The sequence below is a fragment of the Chelmon rostratus genome, chromosome 3 (genome assembly GCF_017976325.1).
Source record: "Chelmon rostratus isolate fCheRos1 chromosome 3, fCheRos1.pri, whole genome shotgun sequence".
Lineage (NCBI taxonomy): Eukaryota > Metazoa > Chordata > Actinopteri > Chaetodontiformes > Chaetodontidae > Chelmon > Chelmon rostratus.
In genome coordinates this window covers 4,255,548-4,280,883 of record NC_055660.1, presented here as the reverse complement: position 1 = coordinate 4,280,883, position 25,336 = coordinate 4,255,548, and the positions used below count along the sequence as shown (strand labels likewise).

General features: G+C 45.0%; 2 protein-coding genes across 5 annotated transcripts in view; one reads left to right on the top strand and one right to left on the bottom strand.

Moving 5' to 3' along the window:
* Window positions 1–25,336, top strand: part of lrba (LPS responsive beige-like anchor protein) — a 180,858-nt gene that overhangs the window by 112,684 nt on the left and 42,838 nt on the right. For all 4 annotated transcript variants that reach the window (XM_041933032.1, XM_041933033.1, XM_041933031.1 and 1 more), the window contains exons 40-43: window positions 18,100–18,217; window positions 18,394–18,496; window positions 20,498–20,613; window positions 20,747–20,859. In XM_041933032.1, coding sequence (XP_041788966.1) covers window positions 18,100–18,217; window positions 18,394–18,496; window positions 20,498–20,613; window positions 20,747–20,859 — 450 coding nt within the window. The remainder of the gene's footprint in view (window positions 1–18,099; window positions 18,218–18,393; window positions 18,497–20,497; window positions 20,614–20,746; window positions 20,860–25,336) is intronic.
* Window positions 297–2,148, bottom strand: mab21l2 (mab-21-like 2). Its single transcript, XM_041933038.1, has one exon. The coding sequence runs from the start codon at window positions 1,747–1,749 to the stop codon at window positions 670–672; it is 1,080 nt and encodes a 359-aa protein (XP_041788972.1). The 5' UTR covers window positions 1,750–2,148; the 3' UTR covers window positions 297–669.

The window sequence follows — 25,336 nt, the reverse complement described above, 5'->3', positions numbered from 1 at the left end:
AGGCCTCTCTGAGTCCGCTGATTTACATTCATTTGGAAATCCTTCTGAGCCTGTGACGCACTGTAAAAGTAAGTGATGGCCTGAAGTCAGCTGTGCACATTCCACCTTTAAATTTCGCACAAGCGGGCTTTCCTCTCAGCTTTTCCAGTGCTGACCGCAGCTTGGCTCTCTCCGGTGGAAATGAATAATTTCACGATTCTCCTCATCAGACAATAGCAAAAATGAAATGCACCAGATTTGCCTGTCACATCAGCTGTCACAACACGTCAAGACACGAGGCCAAGCCGTAATTTAATTTGCAACATTTTATTAACATTTCTTTTTATTTTAAGTCACAAACTGAAAAAAATCGAACTTGGCACGCTACATTTTTATTCTTCCACTTAACGATTTTGTGCATATATTTAAATAAAAGGTTCTTCACTTTGTGAAAACATTTAAAGAAGACAACTAAAAGTTCTGACATTTATCTGAAAATGTACCTTCACTCTCTCTCTGGCAGTGGCCCAATTGCTCCATTTAAAAAGGTTTTTTTGTGGTTTGCTCGCTGCAATATTTTTGTTACTGCTAATAATTTTTCACATTGCTTGGAGAATCAGTTGCAGAATCATCTTTGTCCTCTGAAGTTTTATCCCAAAATGTCTCTCGGCTCGTGTCTCGGCCATCACCTTATAGTTTGTCCAAACTTTTAGCATTGGTGAGGATTTCCCTCGCTAGTCTCCACGTCTGCTTAGCAGCAGCCTCCAGGGCCGAGTGAGGCTTTCCCTGAAACAAGTCCAAGTTTGGCAAGAAGTAGTGGGGACATCTGCGGCACTGCAGACAGGATATGAGCTGCAGCAGGATGCCGTTCAGTCGGTCCCCGAGGCAAGACTCGTCCCAGTCGGTCTCTCTCGGGTGTTTCTCGCACTCGTACAGCAGCAGGGTCTTCATGTGGTAGTTGTTGAGCGGCTGTCCCGGCAGCTCCAGGTGTCGGTCCCTCAGAGTCTTCAGCACGGACAGACACTTCTTCCTGCAGCCGGCCATGAGCAGCCGGTTCTCGGCCTCGCTGAACTGCAGGACCCAGGCGTCGCTCTCTGCAGAGCTCTGCTTCCCCGTTAACGAGTAGCACTCTTTGGAGAGGAGGTTAAACCCCTCGGCTTTGACTTCTGCTACCCGGTTAGGACCGGGCCAGGGGATGTGGGGCATGGGCCACTGAGCTGCACTTCTAGGCCAAATCCCAGTGCACTTGAACGCGGGGGTGATCTGCACCACATACCTCTCCCTGATCCGCAGTTTGACCTCGCTGGTGTCCGCCACCATCTTAACCACGTCGCGGTAGCTGCATTTATCCACGGCCTGCGCCACCAGAGTCTGAAACCTGGAGCGGATCTTTCTGGCTGACAGGTAGCCCGAGGCGGTGATGAACTCGACCCACAGCGACATGCTCCTTTTGCGGCCATCACTCAGCTTCAGCACCGCGCAGCCGGGCAAGGAGCCGTCATCCACAAAGTTGAACACCCCCATTTGGTTGAGGTAAAGCACCACCTCGAACTCATTGGGGGAGATGACCTCCATCCCCTCATAGCGCGCATCTATCTCACTGAGGGAGCTGATAAACCGGGGTTCCTGCACCTCCACCTCCTTCAGGACATCCGACACCACTTTACAAACCTCCCTTATAGTCTTCGCAATGGCCGCTTTGCGAGCTTGGCATCTCTCGTTGTAGTACTTGTTTAGCTGGTAAACCAGCTTTGCCTGCGTCGCAATCATGTTGGGGCAGAGGTCCGGGCTGTACACCGGAGAGTCGCAGTAGGTTGACGGATCCAATGCTTACCGGTAAAGCCAGAGGCAAATGCTTCCCCGTGCAGGAAAAGTGTGTATTCAAAGTTTTTTTTTTTTGCTTTTGCTTTTGCAGCGGATGGACGTCAGTGTGAGGAGGAGGAAACGGATAGGGATGCAACGTAATAGCCTGCTAAATATCAGTCCAAGTCATGAGCACTTCCAGCACGGCTAGGCAGAGTCATATTCAGGGTGCGGGTCACCATCCGTGTCCTGGGCTGCAGACGCTAAAGGCTAAAACACCGCCTGCGACCACTCATCTCCTCCCGCTGCTATTCTCTCCTCCGCGCCCCCGCTCACTTTTCGTCCACACTCAGCTGTGAGCTGGACTTGTGTAGTTTATGAATGGTTCCTTTAGGAAGAGTGAAAGGGGTCGGGCTTCTCCTCCTGCAATCATGTGCGGAGCTGTCAGTGCGGGCGGCCAATCAGCGCAGAGGAGCTCCAGTCCGCCTCGGCGGCTCTTGGACGCACGGAGCTGTCCGCTGCTCCCAGTTCGACACAGGAAAACACAAACCTGCAGCTTTATACGGGCCAATTGCAGTGTGTACTCTCTAAGCCTGCAGTAAAACTCTCCTTTTTTCCCCCAAGAAACGCGCTGCTCTTTGCGCGTAATTTCGCCCGGTGCGCTCTGAGGATTCGGAGTGTGTAGGCACAGTGTGAGTGACAGCCTTTAACTTTAGAGCTGCTTGTATTCTGCAGATAAGTCTCTCTCTGTTTCTCTCCGTTTTTAATTGAATGTGTTTTTTTGCCTGCTTTTCTTATATTTGAAAGGCTCAGTCATTGTTGTTTCTCTCGTTGGCAGCGAGTGTTCTTTACCGCTGTACGCGCAGCATGTCCTGCTTCTATCAGACAAACTCCAGTGGGCTGTGGTGGCTTAATCCAGAAACTTCTACATCTGTTTTATGGATTTAAGTGTGATTTCTCCGCAGGAGGCATGTTTAGTCGGTCACATTATTCGTGAATTAAATTAAAACAGAAAAATAAATCATATTTATCTCATTCGGTTTACTTGTAATTTCCCTGTTATTCCGGGATGAATCCTTTAGCGGCTGTGTTTTTTGCGCATCGATGTGAAATTGTATGTTTTTATAAACGGTAAATATTTCATGCTGTTGAATATTCTCCAGCCGGTATCATTTTGTTAATGTAAGCTGCGTTCAATGTGCGAGTGCACCTGCAGAGTAGGCGCAGAAAACATTGAGTCAGAGTGACCTGAAGCAGAAACTGAACCGTCTGATGAGCTTTTTAACTCATCAATTGATTTAAAATTTTATTGAACAAGTAATGTTATTTCCACATATTTCGGAGTCAAAGAACTAAAACAAGACGTGTGTCCGCGGCTACACACACACACTCACGCACACACACGCGTTAATTTGCCAGTGGGTTTATCGCCTTGTCCAAACTGAATAATTTAACCGGAGGTCTCCGAGGTTGTACTTGAGGTCCCCATGTCACCCAGACTTGATGCTGGAGGACTGAAGAAGCCTGAGCTTCTCCCACAGTCGAGGAGCTCCGCTGTGAGACATATTTACACGTGGAAGCATGCTGGAAAAAAAAAGAAAACCCGCAGTAAAAGCCACAGGAAATATTGTCAATTATTGTCACCTTTGCAGACCTGTAACACGGTTTTAGTCTCTGGTGAAATTACACGGAGCTAATTGGACACTTTCTCCAGCCTCCTGTCTTCCAAGGCTTTTGAAATTCAATTAAATAAATGTTTTAATTACCTTTACTTCACTGTCACAGCCACTCTTCAATATAGCTCAATCATTCCAGTAATTTCTGAAAATAAAAAGGCCTCTCAGTAATAATCAGAGGCCATAATATGCTGTGATATCTCCTTGAAATGCTGATCAGAGACAGTAAGGCCGACTGGAGCTGCCTGCATAGCAACATTATAGAAACTGTTGGTTTGATATTTTCTCTGCATCCTGCCTTGAACTTCATGCGCCTGTTGCCCGACTTTATTTCACAGGCAATATAAAAGCAAACCGGCGTCTATTTTTGTCCAGACAAAATGTTAAAAATATGCGTGAACTTCATGTCACTTGTTACAAAAATAATTTTACATGGTCCAGAATAATGACGGAGCAATGATTTCCAGAAACTCGTTTACTGATATGAAGGAGCCAACTATGCAAGGGATTCTGAAATGAGCCACAAACATTTCAGAAAAGGCGAAGATTAATGAGCCCGTTCATAGTTGCCACATCTTCTGGACTCCATCATGGAGCCTTTTTGCAAGTACTGATGAGGCTTAAAGGAGTATAAACTAACTTACCATTAAATCTGTAGAATTTAGTATTTAGTTCTTTGTGCACATCCTACTGAATATTTGAGCACATATGTGTGTTTACATAATTAAACATGTGTTAATTTAGATTTACGTGGGATCAGATTTGTTTGGAGCTTGTCACACAAACTGTATACTGTATTTTAATTATGCACTTCATGGATGAATATTCTGCACAATTCTCATTAGTTTTGACTTGGCAGGGCATGTCCTCTCACCTCGAATAGTTAAATTAATATTTGGGTCTCAGTGCAAAGGTTTAGTGTCAAATTAACACATCCCCACCAAGTAAAAACATTGATGAGGAAACATTACTGGGGAGCTTTCGCTGGTGTGTCACGACATTTGAATTTGATGCACAGGCGGCTAAATGAACACAAAAGCCGTTTGGATTTTCTTTCAGCAGCCACTGAAGTATCCAGAGAAACTGTGGCAGGACGAGCAACAGTTGACTTGGCAGCCTTGATTTATTGTGAAATTTGAAAGAAACGTTGACATTCCTTCGCTCGGCATCGCGCTGGAGTAAAGCGATAGTTATCCCCACGTTGGAGTGGAATTTAGAAAAAGAAACGGAGAGAAATAAATGAGAAAAAAAACATCTGTCTGTTTGATTTCAGGACGACCGTAGAGAGATTAATGGACACTACTTGGAGAGCAAGTGTCCAAACATTATGAAGGACGTGCTAACTGTAGCTTAATGATAACAAAGATTTTATAAAGCCGTTCTGAGTCCGTTTGGGCAGCTTATTAAACATGCGTCCGAGCGACTGTGCTCATTCTTTATTGCAGTGCAGAACGGGGTGGACACAGTGGGTTGGATTTTATTAAATCTGTCTATTTTGCCAGATGAAGTGTTAAGGTCAGACACATCTCTGAAAGCTGTGTGAACATGTACCGTGTGTGTGTGTGTGTGTGTGTTGGGACAGCTGGGAGCAACTGTAGCAGCTTTTGGGATAGTTTTTCCGTTTACTTTTCCCCTTCTTCTCCTTATACATAAATAATATACATGGCAACCTGATGCTCACTCATTCATCCATTCTCGCTACTTCTTTGTGCCCTTTATCTCCTGCAAACATTCAGCATTATCTGTGGTTCCCGAAGAGTTTTCCCCCCTGCTTTATATTGACTGGAGAAAAGATCAGGGGCCTGTCAGGGAGCTCTTTGATCTGAGTCTGTGTGACGACTCGGCAGTGATCCCCTCACGAGCACAAAACGGTGTCCATGCCTGTGCAAATCTCTGCCAGCTGATGACTAACCTCACTGCTTCCCCTTTCTTCTCTCCTCTGTGCTCGCTCTCCTTCCCTACTGTCTCGGCTTTATTCTTACTTTCCCTCTCCCCTCCTACCAGATTACGCTGGGCACCCGCAGGTGGCTCACTACTGTGTGTGCACTGTTTTCGTAGCATAGTTTACAATTAGGAAAACCTCCTCAAAGGCATAATTTGACTCATGAAGATATCTGAAACATATTTGGTCCCTTCTGTGAGGGTCTTGTTTCATAAAGGTCGTAAAATGTTTGTCATAAAATTTAATATCAGTGATAATTTGGTCTGTCTGCTTCATCTACTGGTTGAATCTTCAGTGTGAATTGTCACTATATGCTGTACATACAAGTAATTCACAGCAGAGTGGCACAGTCATATTAACAATGACCTTGGTCCTTGCAATACATCTCCAAACGCATAGCACTGGTATTTGATGAAGGCAATATATATAAAAAAATTGTTTTGCAGCAAAATGTGCAACAGTTTCCCCCCTCTGTCTGCTTGAGTTAGTGTGCTTTATGATTCCAAGTGATAAGGGAAGGGGATGTCAAGGCTTGGCATTTTAAGCTAGACCTCTTTTTTTCCTCCCCCCTTTCGTCTGGAAACATGATAGGTGCAGGGAAAGCGGCTCGCTGCCTAACAGCACACATGCACATGTGCACACGTGAGCCGAGCGAGTACATTTTCGATGCTCTTGTTCACACATTTTGTCGCTGTCTCTGAAACCCGGATGGACCCAGCTGCTCCCTCCACAGAGGGCTCAAAGAAAATCATCGCAGGCAACTAATTGCCTGGCAGGGCCCTGCATCTGCTCGGCAGAGAGCAGGACTGATGAAGTCACGGAGCAGATGTGTGTTTGCCTGTCTGTGTGTGTGTGTGTGTGTGTGTGCGCGTGTGTGTGTCTGTGTGTGTTTAGCAGCGCCCTCTCCATGTTAAGACACAAGCCATCAATATTGCATGTGGAGTTATTGTTGCAGAGCCACTCCTGGAGACTACTAATATTGCATGAATGAGGAAGTGAAATTCGCTCTACTTCCAGCTGATTGGTCAAAGGAAATACCAGCAAAAACCTGATTGGAGGAACCTTGCCTTAGATCCTTAGTGCAGTCTGAGTGTATTACAGACTACTCCTGTGTCCTGTTTGCAAAATATTTACTCATTCTAGCTGTAGTTTAAGTATTTAGTAGGTTCATAGCAAATGTACACTTAAAAATGCTACAATTAAAATTATTATTTTTTTAGAGTCGCTTTGATCGACTCTGTTGTCCCACAATCCATCACACACAAAAGAAGCAGATGAAGGTTGAGAAAAAAATCAATGTATTGAGGAGAAGCTCCAGCAACAGAAAGTTAGTTAGAAATATTTTTGAAAACATTTTTTACTTGTTACTAATGAATTTTTAAAATTCTTCTCATTTGAATTTTAAAGCCACAGACTGACTCGTATACTCCTTTTCACAACATAAACATTGTACATGCATTATGATTGTATGTGTAATTGCTATTGCTTGTAATTTGACTAACTGAAAAAGTATTGCACCGTCAGCATTAATACATTGCATCTACTTTAAGCTTTATTAGTATTTATTCTCTTAGTGTATTTTGTACTACTGGAACACAGGATACATTTAGTGAGCATTTGGAAACTAATGGGTGATGGGAAAGTGAAGTAAATTATAACCCACAGGGCCACACAACAATGTTAGAATCAAATATAACTGCCTCAAATCACAGAATGAGAGTTATTTATTTGCTGAAATGACATCAACAGGTTATTTTTATTGGACTAGCAAAGTCAGTTAAATGTCAGTGATATATAATCATGCCATGCAGCTAATGGTATGTCCCAGTAATGCATGGTATAAATTACAAAAAATGCACATCCTGCTCAAACCCCAAAAAATACACGCCATAGCAGAAATCAGAGCAGCTCTAATGATGTTATTTTTGACCTCCTCAGCTTGTTTCTATGCAAACACTCACTGTACAAAAACATGTATTGGCTGTGTTTAGTTTTCATGAAGAGTTAAATTGTGCTGCTTTTTCTGAAGCACCGTGGAAACACCCATGTTTCCAAACAAGTTTTCGCCAAAAGCCAGGTGGGAAAGTGTTTTGGAAAGAGTGCCAGTAAATTTTTCCTAAAGGTCAGTGTCCAGCCTTGGTCTATGCAATGATAAAACCCCCATTGAGAAGACATTGGTAACTCTAATTAGCGGGGTGGTGACGGCTCCTCGGGTTTAGCTGGAGTGACTGAATGGATGGTCACTCAGTCAAGGAAAACCACCCTGGTGTTATGTAGCGACCAGTCCCATGTCGTTAAGCTCTCCCTAAAGTGTCAAACTGCTGGGACTGAACCCCTCCCCCCGCCTCCTGCTCGCTCCGCCAAACTCTCATGGTCGCCTGGGACGACCTTCGGCTGCAGCTGCCAATCACGAAGAGCCATGGCAGCAAGAGGTCTCTGAGAGAGGAGCCTATTGATTTTCCAGTTAGAGCCTAAGTAGTGTGTGCTATAGGACTAACGGACAGCCCAAGCAGGTATGTCATTATCAATGAGGCCAAGGAAACGGATCCCCTCAGTCCCACTCATTCATATTGGCCTCCTTCGTTCCCTCCCTCCTTCTCTCCTTCATGCCGTTCCACCTCCTCGTCCTCTCTGACAGAGCGCATCCTGAGATGGTCAATAAATCGCTCAGCCACACCACGACGACAACTGGTGGAGTGATGGGTTGGGATGACCTTCTTTCTCTTTATTCCCCCTGTTTCCTTCACTCTTTCACTGTCTGCCCCTCCCTGCTTTCCAGGTACAGTAATAACAGCACCTGGAAGAGATGAAGCGCTTCCTCACCCCAGACAGACTTGTTAGCATCACAGCCGCCATTCGTTTCTCCTCGATTTCCCCCCGTCCTTGAATTCTCAACATCCAGGGTCAGTTTAATCTGAAGCATCATCACCTCGCGGCCCACTTTGGCTCATCCAGTCACCAGAAACCCAATTATCATCGTACTGTTCCTCTCGTTTTGCCTCACCGCTTATGCCAAGTCACAGTCCAACATGAAGGCATGTGCGAACAATTATGAGTAATATCGGCCAATCAGGGGAGATAAGGCTAAATAAAGGTTTAAGGCTTCCTGAAGTGAATTTCTGCTCCACAGTAGAGCAGTGAAGTCTCGTTACCTTCTTTGCTGTCTCTGTCTGTCTGCAGATGCTCTCCACCTCGGCGTCTTCTGACGTTTGAGTCTCAAACCACGTCGATGGTTGTGATACGGTGTCTCGTGTTTCACTGCAGTTGTTCGAATCAGCGACGGTGAGCTCATTCTGTCGGGATGAGGTCAACGCTCCTCTGGCCAGATGTGGCGTGTCAAAGAGTGATGGAGAAAGACTTGTTAATGATGGGCTTCAAAGCTGTGCAGAAGTCAATAGAATGGCTGCTGTGCTGTCTTTTGGAGATCCTGCGCTTTAGTTCAGACTGCAATTTCTCAACTATTGCATTGATCACCATGTGATGTTGCACAGGCATTTGTGGCCATTGTGGCCCGTTTTTTTGTTTTGTCTGAAGTTTGTTTGCCCTGCAGTTTTTTTTCCTTAATTTGCAGTTCTGATCAGAGAGTTTCAGTTCAGTTAGGAGATGTCTGAATTTCTTTCTCACCCTTGACTCAATTCAAACTGTGACTCTTGTGCAAAACTGGCTGATGAGCCTCTGCAGCGAGTTGGTAACCAGGAAGGACAGGTCGGGGAGAGACAATTGCCACATTGGCAATCACATAAAGAACCATTAGACACAGTGTCATCTCGCCACCTAATGATGACTAATGTCTCGCTTTCAGTTGCGGTTCCCTCACGCACACACAAGCACACAAACAGCTACCCCATCTCTTTTCACTAATAAACATGCTCGGCCTGTCTCTAGCCCTCTGTTTGCGACCTGACTTTGGACCTTAACACAACCACAGACCACTGTGGCTGAGACCTGGCTCACTCTTAACCAAGCACCTCCAGACAAAGAGCTGCCACCCCCTCTTTGCACCTGAGCCTAGCCCCTCCATCATGTTCCATCTCTGGGCTTGACTGGACCAGTCAGGGGGCAGGTGCCTCCCCTCCCTTCCTTTGATTGATCCCCTCTCTCCATCATTTATTCCCTTCGTCTGCCCCTGACACACGTGTCAAAGGCAACACACCAGCCTGATGGATAGGCCTGTTTATGGATGCCAGTCTGCCTGGTAGGCTACTGATATTACAATCAGCACCTGTGTACCTGCTGTTCACACAAGCCTCTGTTATTCAGCTGAGGTCAGAGAGACACCCGGCTCCAATTGAAAGATCGATGTCCAGCCCGGCGTATTGGAAATTGGAATTGTAAATGTGCTCTTGTTTTGTCAGGAAGGTCTGTGCTGCATTTCAGATGATAACACTGGATCCATATGTCGCAGAATATGAGTAAATATGTGTTGTTGAGCGTCCTTTTTGCTCTATTTCTAATCATAGAATGCCTCATAAACACAAAAGTAAAAAGACTGGACTAGGACATAATATTGATTTTATATAGCTGCATGTCAATATTCATCCAGCTGTTAATTTCTAAAAGAAATTACGAGTAATTCCAACCAGATGTGTTTGTTTTTAGAAGGTATGCTGATAGCATTGATGTGTACGCTGTGTAAAGACATCTCATGTGCCCCAGAGCAGAATGTTACATTGCTGAATTCAATGGTGCCTCCATTGCCGTTATGGTTAATGACCCATCCAGTCTGGTTGAAACGGCACATCCGCAGGGACATTCTGCAGATTACTTACTCATCCAAGACTCCTTTCTAGCAGACATCAGCACAACAGAGCTTTACTTTTCCTCTGTAGGAGCAAGACTCCAGAATAAGATGCATTAAGGTATAAATGGAAAAGCAATTCTAATACTCAGATGATCTATAACACTAAGTTTTTCTTGTAGAAACCACGAGAGAGGGAACACACCATCTTGTTAATTTAACATCCCAGTGGCAAAAGATGAAGCACATCAAATTTGTTTTGCACCAGTAATCCCAACCACATTCAATCTGCATCGTAAAATGAAATGCTGAGTCCAAGTTAAATGAAACTGTAAAATGTTTGAACCCCAATCAATAAGTGCTCGACTCTCTATAAAGCTGCAGTAATTAAAGTTTTTATTTTAACAAAGGATCAAATTGCACATGTAATGTGAAAGGGGTCGCTTATATTGACCAACCCACAGATAATTGCAGTGCCCCTCAGAGCTACAGAGCGCTTTAGCTTCTTTCTGCTCATTGTTTTGGTTTTACAGCTCACAGCTTTACTCTCATCTGCATCCTCTCCGAACGCAGCAGGTACTTTTCAGCAAACGTGCTGGTAGAGTTCGGGACAAATTGGTGAACATAGACTAACATTTAGCAGCTTGAGAGCTAGATGTTCCCTTTAGGATTTCAGTAGACCAAAAATGAGCCACAAGGAGAGGATACCAGATGTGTAAATTTTAAACTTTTTATGCTGATGATGTTTTTACATATTTTTTACAGCTTGTTCCTCTCAAAGCAATCGGCGGATTCAATCTTAAGTCACGTAAAGTGAATTAAGAATAAAGAATATCAACTCAACCAGACAGAGATAATAGACAGACATCTACTACGAGCACATCTCAGTGAGTCTTGTTATACTTCATTTGCGTTTGGTTGCTTCATAGTTTATCTGCCTCCGGAGCGTTGAAGATGTTTGCTAATTCAGCTCAATCTATTACATCTGTAACTCAAAATGCTTGTCACTGATAAACCTGAAGCTCCAATTGAGTCACCTTCACATTCTTAAAGTATCCCGAGCCGTTTCCCTTCATACAAGTCCCATTCTCTCCATCTTCTTTCCCCTCGGACAACCAGCCCCGAAATTCCCCAAGAGGGGTGTACTTTTCACCCCACACCCGCTTAAGCTGGTGACAATAGCCGGATTAGAAAAGAATTTACTTCAGCGAAACCTCGCACCAACCCCCAAAAAAAAGCCTATCCATCTCTAAATGGCAAAATGAGAGATTGAAGGAAAGCGGGGAGAATGCGATAGGAGCCGGTCAGCGATCTTAACCTGTCTGATGTTTGCTATGGCAGCTTACAGGGGGACCTGGAGGGGGGGGCAATAGCATTGAGTTTAAGACAGCTCCTGAGCCTCAGTGTTGGTTCTGGGTTGTCTCCTTGATTTTCTGAGTATTGGTGAAAAGCACATACATTCTTTTTCTCCCTTTCCCGATGTGCAAGTGTTTACTGATGAGCTTGACAAATCAAGGGATGTTTTTAAACCCTTTCAGTGTGATCTCAACAGGTCCCTGCAATACTATTAAGGTCTTATATGTAGCTGCTGGTGTCTTAGCCGTGCTTTTTATATGTACCGGCATGTAGATCTGCTTTTAATTCCTGATTTCTGTTGCTGTGGTATCGTCTAATTTAAGAGCATGTATTATGATTACTGTAGTTCTCTGTGCACTGTGTAAATCTATACCGTGACATTTCTTTATGGCAATGTCCATGTCCGATGTAGAATTTCAACGATAGAGGTTTTTACAGGTGCATCATGATAATGCAAAGACAGCAGAGAGGATCTTCTCAATCAGGAATCAGGAATCAGGAATCAGGAATCATTTATTGTCATCACACAAGTTTCCAAGTGCAACGAAATTCTGTTCAGTTACACCGTCCCAACAGGGACAGGAGAACCACGATGCAGCCAGCAGGGCGGCGCCTCGCTTTCTGCGATCTGCGGGTGTCTGCTGCATTTCACAGCCCTCGTCCCTTCACTTCTTATCCAGCCTTTGTTCCCCATCACCTTTGAGAGACTAACGCTGCCCTTTGTTGCCCCGGTCTAAGCTGTGATGGGGTAAAAAAGGAAGAGTTGATCTTGAATATTTAAAAAAAAAAAACTATTTGGGGCCATTTTATATACATCCCTTCATGCTATCTCTGTGGAAGTTTCAAAAATAAGGTTAAAAAATATTGCATTATTTGGTATGGTTACAACTTGTCATATGTTAAATTATGAATTATATGTTTATGTATACCTGCCCCCATTAGCATTGCCACTATAGCATCTTATTATGTGTCAGGGCCCTTCTGAGGCTTTCATCCTCATGGCTTATGCCCAAAGGCTGAATGTTTAATGAGTTACCGCACTGAAATTTTCACTTCTCTACCAATTAACCCCGAGACCACTGCAGCATTTCCTTAAATCCACACAAGACCTTCTTTTTGTTCCCACTTCAAAAAGGCTAAGCAGCCAAGGAAAGGGAAGGAGAAAAGGCTAACCTGTTGGCAAACAGTGAAAAGGGCCAAAAAGGGGTTTAATCCTTATTAGGCTAAATTCAGACTAAGTGGCCCCAAAGATCCTTTCAAAGGGGACTTTATTCGGGGAGTCCGAGCTCTTACTGGGTGACGTTTAGGACTGAATGCTTTGAGCCTTTAGGCTTCATAACCTCACACTTGCTGCAAGCTGGGCTTGTTTATTTTGCTTTAATTCTCTCACACTCCAGCGCAGCTCCTTAGCGGTGTTTATTTTTTTGAACCTTGTAGTTTGTTTTACTTCCCTCGAGGCAAATAGACCTTTATGTGTGACCAGTGATTACATCTTGAATTAGTTACATGATGGTAGAACAATTGTGCCCATCAATCACTGGAGAAGACAAGTGGTCCTCACGACTTATATTGAAGCTTGTTGACAGTCGGCATTGTCTGTTCTCTCAAACACATGAACTCAAGGTACGATGCTGATAGATAGGTAGATCGATATATAGGTTTGTGCCTGTTAATTTTGTCTATAACACTGTTTTTAAGAGATAGTTTGACATTTTGGGAAGTCCTCTTCTATTCAATGTGAAGATACAGCTAGCAGCTGGGTAGCTTAGCTTAGCATGATTGGAAACAAGGGGGAACTATTGGCCATATGGAGGTTTTATGAGAAGGCGGTCGTGAAACAAGCGACAGAAATCATGCCGGACTCTCAGCAGCTTCTCTGAATACGAACCTCTGCCATCAGGACGAATCAAACTGCTTGAAGCTGTCGTTTGTTCTGGCCTCCTCCTGAATGCCAGTAGTAAATTCTAGTGCTATAGAACAATATGCAGTACATACAAAAGCACTTCAGCTCTTTAATTAATTTCTTTGTTGTTGGTCTTATATGCTTTAAGATGTTTGTATGTGAAGCGGCTGTCGTGTCAAACGTTTCTCATGTTTTTACGTGAATCAACACACTGTAGCGCTGCGCTCAAGACAAATTTGCCCTCGGGGACAATAAAGTTTACTCGACTCTATTTTACTCACCAATTAACACGTTACATCTTGTTTAATCCACACTAAAACTGAGGTGTAAAAATGACATGTTGTGGCTTTACTGTTTTGTTTTCTCTATGAGTGGTATCACCCTCATCTAACTCTGGGCAAGAACATGAATAAGATTACTTCCCAAAATGTTGAACTTATTTCTCAAAGAAGTTCCTCCAATAATCATGGAGCACGTGGTGAGACAGAGGTGGTGTCATGGCCTGTTGGTTAAATCATGCTCTCGCTGAGGTACAAAGGCTACAGGATAACTGTTGGAGTGTGAAAGTCGAGTCATGTGGCTGCACTGTCTTAAGGTCACATGATTCCAGGGTCTTATGGTGAAGGAGCACTGTTTTCCACCAACATCCAACCAACTACCCTCCAACTGTTCACCTCCTACCTGTACCGGCTTTTGCTTGAAACAATGAAAATATGCCAACACGTCTCTGTGTCTGTCTTCCCAGCGCAGTACTCTCAGTCCTTCCCACTCCCTGCGATCTTTTTTCTGGCTATCACTCAATCTCAAAAGCAAAATCTGTCTTAATTGGCTCCAGAGGGCTTGGGGAGGCTTTGTGTCAACGGCGATGAGGGTCCTGATTGGTCCAGAGGCGCAGGCAGCCAACAGACCCTTGTTAGTGTGTCGGGGCCCTTTGCCTGCTCGTTAGTCCGATGAACTCATTTACTGATGGGGGGTGACAAGTCCTTGTTTGGAACAGAGGATGGTGGGGGTTGAGGCGATGAGGGAGGAGGTGAGGAACATATGAGGAAGGAATAGTGGGAGCAGGATTACGAGAGTTGCAGCGTTCATGTGGATGCACCAGATGAGAGTGTCAGAAAGCTCTTAAATGTCAGCTCGTGTTTGTCTGGGCTTTCTTTCTCATTTGCTGCTGCAGTAAAAGCGCTGTCAGCGTCTCAGCACACTGAAACTCGGGGTTTTGTAGATGGCTTGATTCTGTGATCAGTCGAGTGAGGAAGAGGCACAAACCTCACAGTCTCTGGTGTACCTATACACAGCGCTTTCCTTTGCATCTGCAAAGGCTCCTTTAATTAGTACAAGTCTTTGGAATCTCTAATCTCAGTCGATTGTTTGCGTTTAAAAGTAATTCTGCGATGTGTGGGTAGTGGACAGCTTTTGGGAAATGAAAAGCAATAAGCAACTCTGCATGCTGATAAGTCCACAGGTTTTTATTTTTTTTTATGAATCCTATCAAGTTCTCCCAATACTGCTTGTCCCTCGTCTCTGTTTTGATGTTGATGGATCACCTCTCTTCCTCCCGCTCATTAATTTCATCACCTTATCTCCCACACCACTTCATTTGACCAAAAGGTAATAATAAATCCCTCATCCATTATCCTTTAACTGAGGCAGCCATGCGGAAATGCTTAATAACAGGCAACAAATTGAACTTCAATCACCGCGTTTTCCTTCAAGGATGCACATTAAACGAGCAAATATGCATCTGCCGCTTATCAAACCCTGTTTATGTGCTGTTTTAAGCGTTTCTTCTGCAGAAACAACACTCTTGGTGTTAAAACTAGACTTTTGTTTCTTATTTTATGACAAATAGGGATTTACTTTATTAGGAACTGGCAGTGGCTTCTGTCCTCTTCAACTCGAGGGTCTTATCAGCCCAAAAACACACACACTCGCTCAGCCTGGCGGCAGCGAAGGCGGTTGAGAGCCTCATCTATCTTCAGCCACGCTGCTGCTGATAGTTGCTCTGTTGCTCCCCTAACTCTCCCCCAATTCAGCGCAGTTTCAATTAAATTTCATCCGCGGCACCATGTTCCTCTGCTCGGCTCCACCCGTGTTTCTAAAGAGGCTGCCGCGGGTAGAGGAAGCTGGGTTCGCGGAGGAAAGGCTGATGGAGAGGGTCGGCTGGCGAGGAGCGTCTGGCAGACTCAGCGGTGACAGTTCCTGTGTGAGTGTGTGTGTGTGGTTACACACCGTAGCCACAGTCGCCCGGCCACTCTTCATGTGTCCCTCTTCATTCCGCAGTCTTTTGGGCATCTGACAGAGACAAACGACAGCGCTTCAGAAATGAGCAGCAGCCCGGCGCACAAACAGGTTGAAAGAGGAGGAGGGAGAGACGGGGAGAGAGCGTCGCGACCGAGACGGGTTCCTTTGTTTTCTGTTTGGCTGCGTCCTCCCGCGTGACTCTTTGAAATTGATCTCGGGATGCACCAGGCCTGAATCCATGGATAATGTTCCACGTGAAATGACACATCAATAAAACTGTGCCTCATACTCAACCAATCACGTTGATGTTTAAGCTCCCCTTTATGGGATCTTCTCATTTTTTCTTTCTATTTGTATCATTTTTAAACCTTTTTCTGTTCGGATAGTAAAACATTAATGTGATGAGCGAGCACACAGATTCCTCCCCTGACCCCGTAGCATTATCATCTCTTTGAGTTTGACTGATTCAGCTCCACCGTTGCTATTTATCACAGAGCAAGCCGGCGCAGCCATAATTCCAGCTCGGACAATAACCTCCACACCGTCGCAATTTGTCCCGACGCGGTCAGAGCGGCGAGAGCGCTACAGCGTGGATAGTTTGTCACGCGCCTTGTCACTCGCTCAGCCTTTTCATCTGCAAGGAAAAGGGCGCTGCCGATATGGACGATGATCTTGGGAACATAGAGTGCTATTTACAGCCTTCCTGGAGATTCATCGGTCCAGGGGAAAATGATATCTGGCTGCCTCCGCTGCTGTCATATCTATCTGTGGAATCAGAGGCTGCAACTTTGTCACGTCAGGCCTGAGCATCTCCTTGACGTCTGCTGGGAGGTCTTTGAGCGTGCTCTTGGGGATGAAATGAGTCAACCACTCCCTTTTGGAGGTGAAAGGTTACTCCCCAAGCGCTCACTCATTGTACACCTGAAACACTGGAATTTCATTGTTGATCAGATAGAGGCAGAGAAGCTGGTTTTATATATTTTATATACTGGGATTTCTGCAGGGTTCCTGACCTGGTAATCTGATAGCCAACGTGTGTGTTAATAGAGAAAACCTATTTAGCCTTACTTTAACCTGTTTGTCTTCAAAACTCAGTGTCTCACTGTTAGAGGAGACAGTCTGTTTATATACCTTAAGACCTGGATCTCACTAATTAACAGGCTATAGCACTAAAACAGAAGTGCAAAACAATGCATTTTGATATTTGCTGCACAGCCCGACTTCCCTGCATTGTGCCATTGAATCTCAAATGAACACCCTAGCTGTAAGATTTTTCACTTCCCACAGATCTGTTAGTTTTCTGCATGCAACCACTTTTGCTTGAAGATGAAATATTGTACTGTTTACTTATGAGAGCTGCGATATCTTTGTGAAGGGGTTTGCTAGAGGCTGGCGCTGACTGGTATAGTCATCTTGAGCTCCTGTTAAGGAAGATAGGAGGCTGGCGGATGCAGCCCCAGCGAGCTTCTACAAACCGCTAATCCACATTTAATTGAACTCCAGAGACTTTGAAGTGAGTCCGCGATGCAGGCAGGTCTTATTCCTCATCGAGACGGCGAGGGAGAGGTTGTCCTCAGCTGGTTGGCAGAGGCCTCAGCTGGTCCCCTCTGCTGTCCCCTGCCTTTAATGAGCTCCTTTAACTTACCGCTAGGCCTAGCTCGCTAGCTCGCATTTGAATATTTCTGATTAATAACACAGCCTCTGAACCACGCTGTGACAACCTAAAGCGTCCCTTTTACCTTTCTGCAGTATCCCTGCACGCCCCCTGTCAGCAGACGCTTTTGAAGCTAAACGCAGAGGTTGAAACAAAAGCCTCGTTAACAAAGCAGTGCTAAGTAGGTTAGTAGCAAATCTAAATGCTGGATTAGTAGGAGTGCGAATCTTAGGGTCAGGGCCGAGCATATGGGTCTGTCAGGCACAGTGGCAGCCATCAGAACAAGTTACCCCGACAGCCACCACAATCTCCACGGGGACAGATTAAGCTCAGCTCATCGAAGCATTTTTAAATCTGGAGCTAGCAAACCTCATGTACCTCAATGCAAATACAGAATGGAGTCTAATCAGTTATTATCACATCAAAACTACATTTTTTTGTATTTTATATGTGTTATAATGATGATATATTTTCTGATAGTCACCTGTATGCCGTAATATAGATTATCTTTTAGTGAACTAAACGTTTGCTTCACTCCTTCCAGCTGAATAGCACCCATTCTCTCGCTGAAGGAATCACTTTTTCATCGCGGCTGATCAATATAAGACATTAATCGTGCTGTTCAGGCCGCCGTGCCGTCACTGTGTGAAAAATGAACTAACCTAGCCGTCTGTCTCTGCTCTTCCTCCCTTCCTTTCCTCTCATTTCTTCTGTCCTTTCTCTTTCTTTTTGAAAATTCCCTCCTTATTCCGTTTCATTATTCAACCACCTTCCCTCCTGGGTCTCTTTTCCCGTCCCGTCCTCCAGATTCTAGCTTATACAGAAGGCCTTCATGGAAAATGGCTGTTCACAGAGATCCGGGCCGTCTTTTCCAGACGCTACCTACTGCAGAATACGGCTCTGGAAATCTTCATGGCCAACAGAAGTAAGGCAGCACCTGATAATTACCTAAATGTGCAACCATTTTCACCTTTTTATTTATTTACCTTATGGCTATAAAAACACAGGTTTTGGTGTTTTTATCGAGATAAGTGGTGATTTTATGCTCTATGAGGAATACGAGGATAATCCTTGATCTTATTTCTCTGTGCCTCTTTGCAGCGGCAGTCATGTTGAACTTCCCAGATGCAGCTACAGTCAAGAAGGTGGTCCACAGTCTTCCTCGTGTTGGGGTGGGCACGAACTTTGGTCTTCCGCAGACCAGGTGAGACACCCGGCCAAACACAGAAATGCACCACAGCTCGTTTTTTTTTCTTTTTTGTGGCATTCGCATTCGTGACGGTTGTAAACATCCCCCGCGGGCTCGTGTGCATCACATACATACAGCACCACATCTGAACCGATCGTAATATCAAACATATGGAAAGACGGCGTCGGTTAGAGGGAACGAAATGGGATGAGAGAACATTAACACTGGTGCTACTTATACGCCACAAACCTCCAAACTGAGCGTGCTCCCTCCCTTTCTTGCTGTCACATGCACACAGGGGGTGGGTCACTGATTTGTCCGCCCCTCCCACTCTCTCCTCACCTCCCGAACATAATTGGCTTCACACAAACAGAGTCCAGTTCATTTATATATTTCCATCAGTGTGAAGCAAATAGTTGCTTGTAAGCCTGCAGGGCACACCCCCGCCCCTCCCTCACATCATGTCTGCCGTGCGTCCGGGCAGTGCTGAAGCCAAGCCCGACCCAGCTGCTGACATGTGTGCTCCCACTGTAAGATCCTGTGGAGAAATGAAAGGAATAGCCAGGAAGTGTTAATCTACGGCGCCTTTTCATGCTTACTATTTGATGCAGCCAGCTACAGTTTAATCCATTATTATAAGGTGGTAAAATCAAATTTTTAAGTCAATTTTATTTATTTTAACAGAAAAAAAGGAAGAAACCTCATGCAGAGTAAAGTACTTTATGCACCACATAGTACACAAACAGGCCTTCTCTGAGAGTACAACGACATTAGCAAGAAGCCAAATCCAAAGGCACGGTGCAGTATATAGCTCTTTCCATATACAGCAGGGATTTGTGTTTCATACTGCTTATTGGGAAATATTTGTCTTCATCAATCTGCGCTGTGACGGCTGTTGTCGGGCGAATATTCTGGGGAGTGAACATGTGAGTCAGGAAGATTTAGGATCTGTGGGAAATGTTTCCTCACTATTAGGAAACAAGAAATGCTTCACGTAGCAACCGTGAACACTGAAGACTATGTAATCAGTGCGAGTAAGGAAGTGCATCCAGTAATGAGTCACTGTGGATGAAGGAGAGAGTGTGTGTGTGTGTATGTGGCACACACACATACAGAGTCAGGGTGAGAGGTGTGTGTGTGTGTGTGTATGTTTGTGTTAGACCCATTAATCAAGCTAGTTTGCAGGCCAGGGACACCTTGACTCTTTGACCTGAGGACAGCTGTACAGGGCAACTCAGTGCACACCCGCACCAGCGAATACAGCCAGCACAGCACAAATTATTTAATGTCCAATGCCACAACAATAATTGCACAACCGCTCTTCATTATTCATTTAATACTGTTGCTCATAATTGGATATAATCCTGCTGCTTTTAAAACACTTTGCCAGTTTCGAGCACATTCTGTCTTTTTTCCTCTCTAGCTGTTTACATTGATTGTAACATGATCTATGGCGGGATTAAAAGAAAATGCATAAACCTACATAGAAATTATGTTAATACATAATTAATACATCACAACACAGGATATAAGATATACATATAAGAACAGTGTGTCTTGTAGTACACTCATATTTGGAAAGTCGTATTTTCACCTTTGAGAGGCCTAATGACTATAATCTCACACCCTGACAGTGATTAATTCCATCATTTTCCTTTGTTTTAATTGGATTGGGGGTCATTTGTTTTTGTCCCACTGCATACATCATGCTCTGGGCCCTGCGTGTGTGTGCGCGCATGCACGCAAATATACGTATTCAACCCACTTTATTGCATATCTGTCTTCTTAATTAGCAAGACTGGACGTTCAATAGATTTTTCATATAATGACATTTGTATTGTAAAAGTCTAATAAAGCTCGAGGCTTCTTTTTTAATCTGCAAGTGCTGTTCTTGTGATGTATTGACCGACTTTGTCCCGGCGCCGCTTCATGGTATTTGTCCATTGGCATCAGAGCAGGAAACACTCGAACGGCTGCAGATGTTTAATGTCTGTTTTTATGTCTTTCTCTCTGTAGACGAATCTCTCTGGCCACACCAAAGCAGCTGTTCAAGGCAGCCAACATGACCCAGCGCTGGCAACGCCGCGAGATATCCAACTTTGAGTACCTCATCTTCCTCAACACCATCTCCGGTGAGGACGCCGCCCAACACCTGTGTGACGTCACCCTGAAGCTTCAGAAATCATTTTGAGCTTGTGGTGTTTGTCCTCGACACCGTGAATCCTTTAAATGTTTATCTTCTCTGACCCTGTTTGCTTCCTCCAGGTCGGACCTTCAATGATCTAAACCAGTACCCGGTCTTCCCCTGGGTTATCACCAACTACGACTCCGAGGAACTTGACCTCACCCTTCCCAGCAACTTCAGAGATCTGTCCAAGGTGAGACACTCAGACCACCTCCTCCACCTTTTTGCTGTGATGTAAAAGTTGCTGGTGATAAACATCAGAGATAATCTGCATGACGTTGTCGTTGACTTCCGTTAGTTGAGGCAGCCCCACTTCGTGGCACTCAGTGCTGATTTAAACTGCTCATGTTCTCTCTTTGTGACCCCCTTTCTCTGCTTTAGCTGTCGTTTTCTGTCCACAATTCAAACTTCATAATTGAATTCTTTCAAGTTTGACCTTCCGCAACACCCCAGGAAGTGAAGTAATACTCCCTGGTAGCTCCAGGCATCAAGTGATTGGGCTTAAAACAATGAAACCTGCCCTAAGATGCTCCCTGGCACATAAATACACACACTCACACAGCTGAAACTGCTTAAAGGATTCTCCCTCATGTTGTAAGTAGACGTGCAATTATTTACTCGCATGAACTCCCTGTCTTTTCCACACGTACACACACAGAACAAAAAGCTAAAAGACGTAATCCTCAGCTTGCCAGCTCCCCTCGTTGGACTGAACATGGCTTGTGTGTAATGTTGTCCAGCGGTGGGAGGACAGAGGATTAGTTTTGGAGTGAAATGATTGAGCGACTGTCGAGCCGCTGGAACCAAAATGACCGAATAAATCAGCCTTGGAAACAAAAAGGCATGTGTTAATGGACAGGGGATACGTCGGAGGAAATGCATTTCAGAGTTACACGTGAGGGCATTTGTTCAGGTCCTGGGAGCATCCGATGTTCATGCAGGGTGAGGGAGAGGTGGGAGTCCTCACCTAGTGAGACAGAATGGAACATTTCGCAGTTAAAGATAGCACTGCGTTAAAAAAAACTGCAAGAGGCTGTGATGGCGTGGGTGAGTGTCTGTAGCTTTGGGTGAGACGATAAGATCTGATCTCGGAAGTCTAGTTTGTGTCATTCCTTATGCTGTGAGACAGGATTTTTACAACTGGAGATTTATCGCTGCAGAAATGATTTTATCCTTTGTCAAGGCGAATGTAAGACAATCAAACATAGTCCATTGCATCATGTTGTTGCACTGCTGTTTGGCAAAACCCAGCGTTTTTTTCTGCAGCCCTGTTGTACTTTCATTGGCATGAATGAGAAGGACATTTTCTTCTCCTGTCATTTGTGCAGACTTGCAGAATATGTGATGCTGGAAGCTTTGTTAGGTAGTAACTACTTACGGAAACAAAGAGAATAGTTAAAATGGTGTTGTTCTCATTTCTGTAAACCTTTACATAAAACTGGATGGCTAACACTGGCTAACAAGATACCTATTGTGATTTTGGACTCTCTGGTTCTGTTCGTACCCTCAAAAGCGGGAAGATTTTCATTCATTAAATTGCATTAAACCCTTAAAATAAGGGGCCCGCTCGATATAATCCAATGCAGTACAGTAACCCTGCACATTTCCTGCAAACACATGAGCCATCCGCTCACACTTCCTTTCTTTCACACCACCCTGTCATACAGATTCAAACACCCCAACAGTCAACACCTTGTCCCTGAGGTTCTCCCCAGTCCTGCTTTCACTTCCGATCTGCTCCTCTGTGTCTCTATCCTCTGCTTTTATCCCTCCCAGTGTAGCTTTCCCTGCTGTATGAAGCTGCATAATTTCTCTGTTTATCTGGCTTCATGTTGCCCAGTAGGCTGAAATGTGACAGTTGTACTTGCCCCCCCCCCCGCCCATGCACACACACACACACACACAGACCCACACAAACATGCAGCCCTCCTTCAGTTTCTTCGCTCGTTTCTGCCTCCTGCTCCTCTCCCCTGCGCTGCCTCGGAGTTTGGACAGCTCAGCCTCTGTGCTCAGTCAAGCCTCGCAGCCCCAGGGACTGAGCGAATGAAGGGGAGATGGGTGAAAGGAGGAGAAACAGAGAGACAATCCGAGAGCCAAAGAAAGAGGAGGAGAGAGTGGAAGAGGAGAACAACAACATCATTTGCTGTCCTTGTGCTTTTTTTTTCTCTCTCTCTCTCTCCAGCGAGGGGAAGGAGGGGAGGGAGTGGGGCCAATCTTTATTACATCTGTTTTATTCATGTTGTTGACACATGTGTGATATCAGTGTATGACCGCTGGACCGTGGCAGACTGCAGTGTCTGGGAAAAGGGCAAGCAGCACCGCACGGCCCCCCAAATCAACCCCCACCCTCCGGTTCTGCACGCGCAATCATTTGTGCTCGGAGTTTCTTGTCTTTGCATCCTAATGCTTCCTGACCTTCACAGTTAGTTTTTTTTTTTTTTTGCTCCGCGCCACCTCCTGCTTTGTTTTCCGCTTTATTCTCTCTCACTCTGTCTCCCTTTCTCGCCATCCACATCTCTCTTACCCCCCCCTTATGTCACGTTGGTGGCTGTCTCTTATAGAAACAGGTCATCTGAGAAGCCTCCAGTGACATTGAGAAGCCCAATTGCCATGAACGTGTATGTGTGTGTGTGTGTCACACACTGTCATCATCCCCAGCACAACAGAGGCCACACAGAATTTATGTTCCCTCCCGCCAGAGCCATTTTGACCCCAGGGACTTTCTTATCATAAACTCTAACCTCAACCTGACATCAAACGCCGACCCCCGAGATAACATTGTAGTCACGATAAGCACACGCATGAACTGACTGCAAGTGTTGTAACTCTCCTGTTCTCTTAGCCTTTCGTACACCCCACTTCTGCACACTATCCCACATTTCGCCACAAGATTTCACTCGTCCTACATATACATAGCTGTGTGATGACTGGGATTGGTCAGCGGGGGGGTCATACAGTTCCCCTGAAGGCAAAAGCGTGGTCGCTCTCATTGTCGTGCAGCTTTTAATGAAGCACAACAAACAATTAAAAGAATTGTTAACCCCCTAACCAGAGATTAGGTCGCCTACATTTACATAGCAACAGAAATGGTGAGGATTTATTGAGCGTTCCCTGTACCTTTGTGCTATAACCGACTACTCACAGCCACATCAGCTAATGGTGTATTGATTTCACCATACGCGCCCCATATGTTTATCCCCCAGGCCCTCCACACCATTTTCACTGTTTAAATAGGACATTATACATAAACACTCCTTTCAAAAGGCTTTTTTGATTTATGACTCAAAGCCCAGGTGATGCTCAAATTGTCGGTAAGCCATTATACTTCATCACCGGTGACCTGTTATTGTTTTAAAAGTAAAGCAGCGCCGGATAATGTTCTTCTAATAGAGCTCATGAAAATCCTATTTGTGTTCTCAACCTGAGGATAACTCTACCGAGTTTCAGGCAGGTTTGCATCCAGGCAGCGTTTCGTATAATCTGACTCTAACTCGGGTCCTGATGCTGAGCTCTGCATGGAGGAGGCTGACAGTGTCAAACACGAATCTGATCATGAGTGATGCACAAAACATGTTGATTTGTTTTGAGACACTTGCCCTTTAGTTTTAGTTACTGTAATTATCCCTCACTACGTTTTTCTCACAGTAGCTTTAAACGGCTCTGAAGCAGACCTGATTAGTTCGGATCCTCGATGGATTCTCTGATGTTTACCTCTTAAAGCGCCAGAACGTATTTGATCTGCAGCTTTCTCTCTTCTCTAATTAAAACCACGAGATTGGTTCATTTGTCTGAGTCCTCATCAGAGCGCTATTCTTTGCCACGACATATTAGGCCAATCAGCAGCCGGCGCTCCATCAGCACACCGTCGGGCGCTCGGCTCTGATGTACGGCACCGTCACCACCACCCTGTTGTAGCTACTGTGAGTGCAGAGCGCTAGCCCCACAGTAATTTACAGCAGTAAACAATGTCGGGCCCGCGCAAACCAACAGCCCCCACATGCACTCACACACAATTCTCCCTCTCTCTCTGTCACTGTGGCACTTTCAGTCTTTTTTTTTATTTTATATGCCTTCTCTCCCTTTTCTTTTTTTAATGAGCCGACTGTTATTAGGGCTATAAATCAGACCAATGGGCTTGATGTATAATTCACTCTGTGTACTCACCCACCCCCCAGTGGCCCTGAGGAAGCCCACAGTGTATCACTGTCAATGCGGAGCTGCACAGCGTGGTGGCACGAGGCGTTTTGCCGTGTAAATGCGCACACACGCACACAAAAAAGGCAAAATATATGCACACGCTAAACCGAAAAAGCAACCGATTCTGCACAAATCCTGCGTGCATCGCTCCCAGGACACACAAATACATGTGCACAAGCCATGCTCCATTACACCCACACAGAACAGTAGCCATAGCACAGATCAATATCAGTGCCTGGCCCTGGATGAGTCTTGCTTGCTGTGACAAGCACACTATGATATGAAAGAGATCCAATTGATCCACGCCCTACTCGCCCCTCATCCTCAAAAGGCCATCATTCCATTACCATTGATCTGCTGTGTGTGTGTGTGTGTGTGAAAGAGAGAGAGATGGAGGGGGGTTTGAGAATGAGGCACAGCCAGCAGAAGACTAATAAAAATTGAACCAGCCTGAAAGTGATTTCTATAAATGA